Source organism: Saccoglossus kowalevskii, chromosome 13 (genome assembly GCF_978046115.1).
Source record: "Saccoglossus kowalevskii chromosome 13, keSacKowa6.1, whole genome shotgun sequence".
Lineage (NCBI taxonomy): Eukaryota > Metazoa > Hemichordata > Enteropneusta > Harrimaniidae > Saccoglossus > Saccoglossus kowalevskii.
In genome coordinates this window covers 15,349,238-15,362,039 of record NC_140653.1, presented here as the reverse complement: position 1 = coordinate 15,362,039, position 12,802 = coordinate 15,349,238, and the positions used below count along the sequence as shown (strand labels likewise).

The window sequence follows — 12,802 nt, the reverse complement described above, 5'->3', positions numbered from 1 at the left end:
ACAGTGAGAATAGCATGTTTTGTCTGTCTTAGGGCATTTTAACATTGTTTCCTATGGCAGGGATATCTCTAAATGTTGCATGGTGAAAACAAAAATATATAGAGTCTTACAAGGTACTTTTTTAATGTATAGAAGTATTAACAAAGTTTGTAGGTTTTTAATGAGGAATTTTTTTTTTCATTATGACTAGGTCTATTGAACTTGTATCCTCATTGTGAGTAAAGTTACTAATAAAATCACAACAACAATAACAGAAGACAAAATAACAACACGTTTGAATAGGAATTGTTTTTTGAGTTGCGAGTCAACAATTATATTATTTTCCCTTTGTTTCAAAAATTTAGCAATGAGTCTACTTATTATCTGTGTTTTTAGTATCAGTTTATCATGGTCTTATATATGGCTTATATCCCCGTGGATGAAAGTAGGGACACACCAAAATATGACATCGTACAAGCAGCAGGATCAATAATATGAAGTACACATTCACACTACTGCAAGCCGCCATGACACCACAAGTCATGTGAGACTGGACCACCTAAGTATATGATTATATGACAAAATATGACATCGTATTTTCAACTCAAATGATTTTAATAGAAGATGAGAATTCCTGTTTTTTTTTTTTGTTTTTTTATTTCTAGATATTGTTTCTGGCCAAAGCTTGTTTAAAAGGTTTTTAAATATTCCAAGACCTTTTTTGCATAATTTTCTCTAACATGATCCCACGCATGCACCACTAAATTTGTCCTACCAGTAAGCCAATCTTCAATATTATTGTCATTCAGATGATGTTTATGCTTCTACAAGTAATGTATTTTCTTTCATTTATTTCCAATTGGACCAGTAATTAATGTTTACTTTTGAAACTAGAGGAGCACAACTTTATAAATATACTACTATTATATAAATTTTACATTTCAAACTGAAACAAATAAATAACATTGGGACATTTTTAAAGTTCACTGAATATTATACACAAAAATTGAAATAAAATTCAAGAAACACATTCACATCTTCAATCATACATCATTAATAACAGTATACTACTAAATATTTGATTATACTGATTTAATTGTTTGTTTGAAATTTAAACATTAATTGTGATATTCAGACATGGTTTATATGACTCTTTATTACATACTTGACTATATATTAATGCATTGCAGCATATAATTATTATACCTTGGACTTTATCAGATTACCAATGCACGGAGTCCACAGTGGTAAATCACACCTCAATTAGAAGAACATTCACATACATAAATCACAGGTTTCTTGGATTTACCTGTGCTATGTAACATATTTATTAGTGCAGATTGTTGAAAATGTGTAATAATCCTAATAGCACATGTGAAGACTGGCAATTGGTTTGTTTTCTAAACATGCCTAAGATTTGCATCTGAATTATTGAACGCAGTAATTCAAATCAAAGCAGATAACCCCCACCCCCACCCCCACCCCCACCCCCAAACAATATTTCACGCAATGGTCCCAGGACCCCATTAAAGCTCTATAAATGGTCATGTACTCAAAAAATAAAATAAGTAGTATTATAAGGATTCAGTAAATTATACAATAAATGTGTGCACTACAATTGGGGATGCACTACCAATAAAACAAATATATATGAACAATTACATTGCAATTTAAGGTGCAGAAAGGAAGGAGAATAAATATTCTACTAGTGATTAAGTCGCAAAGTGTGAAGAGGTGAAAAGTATGAATTAAGAGCATAATTATTCGTCAAATGACAATGTTCATCTCTCAATGACTAACAAGGTTCATATAACAGACACTATGTCTACGCATGGAGAGTGCCCATTTTATAAGAGGAACTGTTGATATTCTAGACTAACTTTGTTTTATTTTGATAACATTTTCATATTCATCCACGATTGCCCTCGAAATAGCTCTTCTTAGTTAGTCTGAGAAAACCGGAAGCATGTTGATGACCTTGAACAAAGTTTTGGTTAAAATGGTTACATGTGATAATCAAAATACCAAGTCATAATAATGCTAATAGTAATGCCAATAAACATTTAAGTTTATCGATAATGTATTATATATTCACATTCAACCCCCTCCCCCCCACCACACACACACGTCTGTTACTTGAACATGCATGTGCATGACCTCATGCAATCAAAGTCAGTCATTTACATTTGCCGCATAAATTCTAGCCTTCATAATTGCTGTCAATGAAACAACTTTCGCTACAACCAAGATATGTGCAAGTGTTTGTAATTGAAGAAATGGAGATATTGCTGCAGGAGTGTTTTAAATTGTGATCATTTCCTCATTTTAGTTGCAATATTTGCTTGTCTCTGATAGCTAAATGTACGACAAAGCCGACCAGTACTGTCACTGTCCCTTATAATGTTAATATTGATATACACTGACCCCTCGCTCAGTCGCACCTCAGTAAATCGCTGTTTCGGCTAAGTCACGGGTAGTTGGATGACTCCAAAAAATTCTATTGTGTTTTGCCACAGTTTTGGAGTAAAAGAACTAATATTTAGTTGCATCATATATTTAATTGGCCGTTAAAGGGCTGGAGGAGACCACTTCACCGTGACACCTACTGGTTGTCAATTACTGAGATTCAAAGGGTGACTGCAGCCTGACTTGAGGTGTCAACAGGGGTATCAAGTCACGACTTGACATCTCGGCCGGTCCCACTTTGATATAGCTCTATAAAACTCAGTATAATGAGTTGAATCCGATAAGTTGCGTTTTTTGCTTGGATCCCGACACCCGCTACCTAGCAAGGGAACACCGTATTCTATTCTAGAGCAAGCTAGAATTGATACTTTCATGAATTATTTGACTTTAATGTGACCTGTAAAAGCACAACCAAAGCCAGAATATTAGATTTACTCATCATCTGCCATTGTGACCACAAATCAAATATTTTTTTCAAATTTGAGCTGAAATCATCTGCACAATGGGTCATGGAAACTACCATTAAATATTATGGTAAATAATATCTTGCATACTATTCAAAATTTATGTGAAATGGAAATTGTAAGAAATGTAAGATAAAATATTGTCACCATAGAAACTAACAAATATAAAATGAAAAATATATCCTGCTATAATATCACACAATATCTTACAGAAATCAAGACATAAAGGTTTTTCACTGTTGCTTTTGGAACTAAACTCAAAAAAATAATTAAGCAAATATCCACTGATGCATTTATGAAAACTGATTCCCAAGACAACTGCTAGGATTGAAATTCAAAAATAAAATAATATACATTCCTTGTTTCTAACAAAAGAATAAATTATTTTGGAAGACACTCCCTCTCCGCCTATCTCCTTTTGCTCGGCATGATACATTGTATAAAAAATGTTTTGTTTCGTTTGTTTTTTGATTTACAACTTTAATTTTCTATATGATGAGTGCCCAGTGATGTATATAATTATTTTCATTGATGGTTTCTAAGAGAAGTTACAAGTTTATTTATTGTAAATTCTACTCACAAAAAATGCACATATTCGTAGTGGGTCACAGTGAGTGTATAGTACTCCAAACGATCAGCTGGATTCGCCTTTTCATAAGAACTTATAATTTACAAAGTGGGTATCAATGTTTTCAATATTTTGAACTTATTTTTTGTGGTCACTATATTTACCTATGTTACTAATAGAGACATATAGGTGGATTACTCTGTACTTTTTAGAAATATGGCGATTTTGAAATCAAGCTAAGCTAGATTTAAGTCAGCTCTGAGCTAGCTAAACATTCACGCCCAAATTTTATCTTATATTCTACAATAATTTTGGAAATGAACCCTAATTTTGAAGCCAACATACAAAATTTGAATCAATTTCCAGTTTTTACTAAAAAAATTTGGCTATTTTTGTCACAATCTTCTGAAGGAAAGTCCAGACTATAAACAGGACTATTTGAATTTGTGATGAAAAGACTGTACTGTATTGTGCTGTGGCTGGTTATTGGTAATGGCTCTTATTTGCATCACTGATATTTCTTATCATGAAATTATATTCGCCATCCTGACCAACAATTGACAACATTTTCTTTTTTTATCGTAACACAATCGATGGAAAACGTAAACAGATTGTGTTTATCTGATTTAATTGTTGTACTTGTAGGAATATATTGCCGCTGTTTAGTGATACACGATATTCTGTGTAATTCTTGAAATCAACTGTCATCTGAATCAGATGAAAGCCCTTCAATCTCCTCATCAGCGCCTCCTACAGCTTTCCAAAATGCAATGGTTACTTTCTCTGCATATGCCTTCTTTTCATCAGGTGGTAATGTTTCTGCAGTTTCTGGGAAAAAAAAGGAATCGAGAGAAGTTGTTTACAAAGTGTTTACCACAACTTTGAAATAAACAACAACATCATGAGAATAGTATGCACATGTCTGAAAACAATCGATGCAAACAGATGGAGCACTAGCCCGCAATAATGTTGCCATTAACTTTTATTTCATTGTATTTTTGAATATGAAATCATATGGAATAACAAAAATATCCTCATTCAAAATAAAAGTATCTTTTACAGAGCGTTTTTTAATGCAGGAATAATTTATATTGCAGATATATTTGACACAAATGGTAAAATTAAAAATTGGGCTAATCTCCATGCACTAGGGCTCAATTATGTTCAGCTACTTTAGTGGTATGGCATTATCTCTGCACGGCCATTAGACTGGAGAAATAGTCGTGCAATTTGTGTACGTCCAGAGCCTCCTATTAGTCTAGTCACCGGTGAACAAATAATTATACTTGAAAATACCACCCAAAAGCAATTACGTAAGCTGTTCACCTCCCATGTTTTTACAGCACCCAGAAGTCAACTCTTTCTTAATACTTTGTGTAATCTGGATAACAAGGATTGGGAATTTCATTATTCCATGCCTTTTTTGGTAACTCTATGCAGAAAACTACGGGAGTTTCAGTGGAAATTAAACCACAATATCCTGTACACAAATGAAATGTTATTCCATATGAATTCACCATTAGTATCGTCAGATTTATGCTCATTTTGTCATGGTACCACCGAGAACCTAGTGCATCTTTTTGTTGAATGCGAGTCTATTAAAGTCCTCTGGACATCAATTTTTAATCTATGGGGAACAAAACTAGGATGCCCAAGAACATTGTCAGCAAAACAGATTATATTAGGAGACAAGGACTTCTCCCCTCTACTAAACCATACAATTATAATTGTTAAAAGAAATATCTATACGTGTAAATTAAAAAAGGAACTACCATGCTTTAATCTCATAAAATCTGACATACGTTACACGCAGAAGATAGAGTTAGAAATTTCAAATAGAAGACATACAATGTCCATTTTCCTGGACAAGTGGGGAGACTTCAATTGTTAATGGGTATTCAGTGACTATTTTGTATGGGTTATACTAGCTGTGACATTTGTTGTATGTTGACATTGTGCTGTAAAGAATTTCTATTGTATGGAATAAAAGATAGTTAAAACAAAAACAAAAACCAAAAAAAAAAAAAAAAAAAAACTTTTATTTCATTAATCAGAAGAAATACATTAAAAATATATTAACAACTGCATTGAACTACCAGAACAGCCAGAACAGTGTATAATATGGGTAGAAATGCTACGGTCATTATTATCATTATTATAACAGGTGTTAATTTGCCTACCGGGTACCACTGATTCACATCTAAATGTCTTTGACATTCACAATGGAATAAATTAGTCTAAATAAGACCACATGATAAATACCTTTCATCTTTAAAAACTGCGAGAACATCTGTTCAAATGACGTATCACCAGGGTCTTCGCTTCCTAACGCTTCATATAATCTCCTCTCATCATCACCAAGCAAATCATCTACAAAAACAATTTTTTTATGTTGAGAATAAATACAATGATAGTGGTTTTATTTCCTGATTTTAAAGAGAAATCCAGTACCAGGGAACTTGAAAAAAGAACTTCAGAAGGTGTCATACTGTAAAACATGTCTTTTTAGCTGGCATGTTATATTAGCTAATGTCGCTAATACATGTATATAGAATATATTCTCACAATGAGATGGTTGATACTTTATCTTAATTAAGATTTATTCATAGTCAAATTTGCTAAAATAGTATGTACCCGGTATATGTACCTACCAGTATTTCAACAAGTTCTATAGTACTAGTATTTGCCATAAAGGGCAAGCTTTAGTTTGATATTGAAAAAGTTGACGTATGAATTTCCTGATGAACAGAATCTGAAACCCATTTTCTGTGCCTCAAATTACTCATTGTCCCAATCACACGGTTTCGCTAAAGCCGGCCATTCATAACCGGCCCACGAACCTGAGCGTGATCGTGTTAGGAAAAGCTGTATTTCACTTCAGCTAAATTGAGTCATTTGATTGGGAGTGCCAAAGAGCTGGTGCCACCAATCAGCGTTTCTGTATCATAAATGTGAAGATTCAGGGTCATCACATATTCAACTAATTTTACCATGGAGCTAGCTCCATGATTTTACCAAATAATGTGTCATTTCTATCGTGAGTTCTAATTCGGTGTGACATGCAGTAAATCATGGTGAAATCTGCCAAGAGTTAATGTTGAGGCTTCGGCCGAATAAACGGTTCTTGGCTGACGAAGATTCAAATTACTAGATAATCAGCAATTATAAAAAGATGTCATTAGATTATTTACATCAACAAATCATACCTATCATTTCTGTATGACTTGCTTGCTTTTCTTTTTTTCTTGCACCCTGTGATACATTTGACGCTGAACTATCGTCAGGTTTCACTTTTTCCATCGGTTCACAGTCAGCTTTCTCCATTTTTTCACTTGTGTCATTATCATGTTCATTTTGTTCACTATCATGTAAATTACTTTCAGGTTTGTTTTTCTCCAAATTTTTATTTTTTGAAGTGACGACTTCCTCAGGATCAGCATCATCTGTTTTATTGGCTCGTTCTTGAGTTTCAGTCTCAGCCTTTTCACCACATGCTGGGATCTCTTCCGCTTCCTCTGAATTATCAGGAAGAGGCGCTCTGTGACTGAGTGGACTTCCTCCAAAGCTTAGAAGGTCAAGTGGACCTAGGCCAGGCCTATCTGAAATTATTTAAAGTGAAGTATAATAAGTTAACATGTGCACATCTAACCTTTTGAACGTCAAAATAGTTTGTCACCTATCATAAAATAGACCTGCATAATTTTGCCCATATACTGTGGAATACTTTATTTTTGCTAGAATTAATTTTCGCTGAAAAGGCTTTTTTGGCGTTTTGTATAGAATTTATTTTCACTGATTTTTGATGAGTTTAATGTGAAATATAGGAAAAAAAGTATATTCGCTGGATTTTATTTTCAAGGAATCATCCCGAAAATAGCGAAAATAAAGTATTTTTGTCAAAAACAATGTACCGTAGGTCAAAAAAAGTAATGACAATGGAAAGAGAAATTGATAAACAGTCTATCGATACTTACAATGTATCATTTGTTTGCTGTATTAAGAAATTTGAGCCAAATTCAAATTTGTTCACACTGTAAACTTATTGAATTGAATGTCAAATATTTAAAATGTTTTGACAATATTATGCTATTTTTCCTCCCATGTCACCAGATATAATTTTGAGATATGAAAAAATAACCCAATTCCAATATTTTATTGCAGCTTTTACTATGTGCACTAAACCATCCAGCAAAGTGGCTAGTGATGTTGCAAACTAGAAATATTAGCTGACTGAATGGCCGACTTTATGGTATTCAGAAATTTTGCGCCCATAGTAAGTGATTTGTTGTCAATTTATTGTGTGGATTAATCTCACTTAACATTTCAATGCCATGGTTGAGAAATATCTGATGAAACAATTTTGTTGGGAGATTCACATGAGCCATTGTTGCTTAATTTGTTTCTTATTAGTTACAAAGCATTTAATTTATATCTGCAAATGTTTCAAACATCTTAAACCTTTTGTTCAAAATATTCAGAAGAATGAATACAAATGTATGTTATTGCCAACAAAAAAAGGAAATTAAATGCACATATTAGGACATGGGGTATCAAATTTCTGACATACTGACTAAGTACAAGTATTTCATATGATTGATAAGTAAAATTGAAATTTATATTTTAAATGACATGACTTAATAAAAAATATCTTTGAATACAAAAAAAAACAAAAAAACATTTTAATACCATAACTGTTAATATTCAAAATAATTTATATATGATTATTTTATGTATCATACCTGTCCCATGTAATACAGCTCATTAGATATTTTTGTTATCGGACATTCACCAACATGCGTTATGGTGTTAATGTTTTATATATATGGACTTTGCCATTTCTAATTCTCCCAAATTCAACTTGGCAGTTTCCTCAATGTACCGGTTGCCAAATTGTCATAAAATCTTGTGTAAAATCAATAAAATCCAAAGATAGAATTACTTCCAAAATAAGTAAATTGTTACAACTGCAAAATTGTTATATAAAATGCTATATAGCTATAAAATGTTAGTCAACTTTACTCAAGAAACAGCATTTTATTATGCAAATTAATAAGAATCCTAAGTTAAGAATCCTTGACCTTCTCACAAATGTTTTGATTCCAATGTAGTTAAGATGAATAAAAGCTGTAAAAAGCATACATAGGATAAATAGTATCTCCTATTCGTGACCGAATGATATCAGATTTATATCATTATAATTTTCATGAGTCACGTATCCTCTCTTTACTGTTCCATACATATAATATTCATTTTCTGTGTTCTGTTCTAACAATGAAAACAAAAACTTACATACCTTTCATCACAAGATTTGGCCATGTGTGAGCATGTAAAGCTGAAATTATTCTCTTCAATCCACATATATCTAAAAATAAACATTAATTAATATCAGTAAATTATGAATCATATTATAAGTTGTTATTATGCAAATTTTGGTGCACAATTTATTTACGAGAGGATTATTCAAGTCAACACCCAGAATTGTCTGAAAATATGAATGCACCATTGGGACAACTTATTATAAAATTGCATAAAATTTGCATATACTGGTAAATAATTTGCTAGCATGTTTCAAAACTTTCTGTTGAGAAAAAAAATTCCTGTCCTGTTCTAAAAGGTGGAAAGATCAATTTACAAAAAGTGAATAAGTTAGATTATCTCTACCATATTCCTCATCATCATCATCTTCTTCACGTTCTGTGTTTAATTCAACTAATTCAAACTCATTATCAATACACCATAATAGTATGTCATGCCTTGATATGCCTGAAATAAACAATAGTAATGCTACATTATCATATAGCACAAAGCTGTATCTGCACTCATTTGAAAATGTATCTGCACTCATTCAAAGTTTCCCTTATTTGGTATGAACTACATGTACATCACTAACATTGACACATTCAAGACTATTGACATCCCATTCAAACTTTTAGTCTAGTTTAGATCAGACGCAGATATTCAAGTATGTGATGAAAATAAAATCTCATTCCTGGACTAGACATTCACACAGTGTCAAGTGTTGTTTAATATTAAATTATTAAAACAAACTTGGGAAAAAAAATGTTATGAGAACAATGCACATTATTATACATCTGTCACCGTAAAGCCATAAGTTACAGCATGCTGTAATTTTGCGGTATTTTACTGGGTATTTTCATCCTACCATATTAGGAAATGCGAATTCCAAATATAGAATGATTACGCGTGTAAGCGTCCTCTAATAATAAAAACAAACATGGCTGCCACCAGGGTTTGACAGGACTCGATCCATACAAAGAAGTTTGCTGACTCTGTTTTTAAACATTTTGGATTTCAGCATTCCCATGATGTATCTTTGAAAATAAAAGATGTATAATAATAATTATATTGCTGTGTGTAATACTATGAGGTTATTACGAGGATACCTCAAAGTATGCACAAAGACAGTACAAGGGAGTATCGTCCAATGCGCAGAGGTCGGTGCGACGATGTACTGTCCTCGTAATAACCTCATAACTAAGACAGTACCAGGAACACAATGACCTCAACTACCCATCTGTTGATATGATCATACCTTCATGCATACTTTACAGCATTCTTATGATAACCTATGATAATACATTATGGCTTTTGATTTGTCTGAATAGTCATAGCTATAGAGGATTGGAACATTGGAAACTTGAAAGGGGACCTAGGCAAAAACATTGAGCATCATGGACATTGCCTTTATATGAAGATTGCAATGACTTACCTTGGTCTTGGAACTGATGACATGCCAGAATTCGAACTTCAGGATTCCATGCTTCTACAAATGGCAGCCATGTTTTTACCTCGTCAAAACTACCTTGCTGAAAAGAAGGTACAGGGAGAACTGCTATCTGATATCTTTTTTTCAATGTTTAACTGTGTCACTGTGAGTCCATAGGACACTGGTGAAAGTCACTGTGACTCCCTAGGATCCAAGTGAAAGTCATTGTTACTCCCTAGGGACCTGGTGTAAAATATTATGATTTTTGATGTGTGCCTGTAACCCAGTTTATATAATCCTTATACAAAGTTCTATTCCTTTATGAGAAATGATTCCTGACACATGCACTCATGTGCATTAATACTTAGAAACATGGAAATAATAGAAATTTACTATAATAGAAATTTGTGTTTGTCTTATGATTTTTTTGTGATCAATGAGATTTTCATCACATGTCACCATAGTTACATGTTCATACTTTTATTCAGATTTGATATGATATATACCTTGTTTTCAAACGCTATGACAACTGCTTGAACAGAGTCTGCAAATTCTTCGTTGCCGAGTGTCTTCCGAGGTGGATAACATAATTCAACATCTGCTGTGTAATATTTATTACTGATGGTCCATGGATAAGCTTCTATGTTTTCAATTCGTGTTTGGTAACTTGGTAAACTGCTTAAACCAAGAATGTCTGGGTAAATAAAAATAAACAAATGAGAAGATTTACAATGAGCACCAAAATAAACAGATCATGAAAACCGCTAACTCCCAATTAAGTTCCGTTGAAATATTCTTTAGATCATTTTGATTTTAACGCTTTCAAGCCTAATAGACTACACCCCTGGAAACAACCATAATTTGTCACCAGGGGTGCTTGGGTGGTAAAAATTATAAAAAAATATACATTTTGTTTTGTTTTTCCAATTTTTGGTTTTTGCCACATAACCCACCTGTTATATTGAGATACTATCGGTAAAAATATTTATTGACAAAATCTTGACTTGGGAAAGAACAGCAGTAAGGTCACACAAAAAAAAGGGAAAATAAGAGAAGTTTACATATATTGCAAAGCTGAGGGAAATGAAAAGGAAGTTATTATAGAGTAATACTAGATATACTTGTGTATATTGGTCACGATTGCTGTCTGGTACTGAAGCCATATGGCTACTGGAATGACTAAACAGTTTGTGTTCATCAAAATTTTGAATGTTTTATCATCTGGCATGTTGGTGAAATGGATAAGTATATTTGGTTGTTTCTTCAAACAAAAAACATCTTTGTTAATTGTTGAATGAGCATGATTTCAAGAAATGGACATCGTCTTCAATTTCATTTTCTGGGAAATGTCCAGTCTATATCATTAGACAGTGGTTACTTATTTAAAATATACATAGTTGTTCATGCAATAAATAATCTCCCAATTAAAATCTTTTTGTTTTTTTAATATTCTTAGTAATTTGAGGCATTTATTGGTCTTTTTTTTTATTACACATTTTCCCAATGTTTTATGAATGATTTTTCAGAATTTTTATTCAATGTTTTACTCGCGTATTTGCGATTTGTTTTATGGGTGGTAATAATTTTAGTAAGATTAATTTGAATTGTGTTAGATGTGATTGTACTTCTTTATACTATTTTTATTTATCCATCTATTTAGGCGACCTGCTTCATTTAGACACGGTAATATTTAATCATTTGTTTTATCATATATGATAGAGGGACTGTGAGACATCCAAAAGATATTTGCCTAATTCACCATAGATTTCTATTTTACGCGTGTTTCTAGAGACACCTAAAAGATTAAAGACAGTAGAGTAGACAATAGACAAGTAGTTGAGTTGAGCCTGCCAGATGTCACTAACATAGACCAAAATTGGGCGAATAATTTTGTCAAAAAAGGAAAGTAATGTTTTTATATTTTTTTTTTTTTTTCAAATCCCAGTTTATCTTTCAATATGATTGTAAATATGGCTGAATATCATGAGACGTTGTCATCCATATTCAAACTGTTGACTAGCTAAATGCTCTGAGCCTCTAAATCATGTTGCAGAAAATTTTTTTCAATCAGATTTTAAGCAAAGGGATTGAGTGAAATATTAGTAAAAAATAAAATGGTGTTCTACACAAGCATAAAAAATACCTGCATCAAATATAGTGCTACGTTCAAAACATGGCTATTAAAGTAAGGAATAATGCTGCGATGTTCCAAGGAAAATTGATAGGAAAATTGCGCCCACTATAAGGCCAACCTCAGTATATATCTGATTTTTCTGTCAATTTTCAACTGATAATTCAAATACTAGTACAAACTTCGGGAGCTATATTAAACATCTGATTGTCAACTTCCTGTACATTGTGCGCGTCAAAGCGTCCACTGTACTGATCCACGTTTTCAGTTCACTTCACGTTCAGTGGCCCATTTTTAACCCATTATTCGAGATTCATAGTTAATATAAATTGTAGGTAATACATTTCTTATAATGAACCAACAAACAAAAACTGGCAACTATACCTTTAATTAGGTTTCGAGGATCGACAACGGAGCAACAACTGGCAATGACGGCAGAAGCGGCCATTTTGTGTGTACAGCGCCCT

General features: G+C 32.7%; 1 protein-coding gene across 1 annotated transcript; it reads right to left on the bottom strand.

Moving 5' to 3' along the window:
* Window positions 1-1,056: 1,056 nt before the first annotated feature.
* LOC102810326 (alpha- and gamma-adaptin-binding protein p34-like) lies at window positions 1,057-12,801 on the bottom strand. The gene is made up of 8 exons (XM_006811159.3): window positions 12,720-12,801; window positions 10,711-10,898; window positions 10,208-10,304; window positions 9,139-9,240; window positions 8,771-8,839; window positions 6,684-7,076; window positions 5,740-5,847; window positions 1,057-4,305 (listed from the first exon to the last, which is right to left on the bottom strand). The coding sequence occupies exons 1-8, from the start codon at window positions 12,781-12,783 to the stop codon at window positions 4,175-4,177; spliced, it is 1,152 nt and encodes a 383-aa protein (XP_006811222.1). The 5' UTR covers window positions 12,784-12,801; the 3' UTR covers window positions 1,057-4,174.
* Between the last annotated feature and the right edge of the window lies 1 nt (window position 12,802).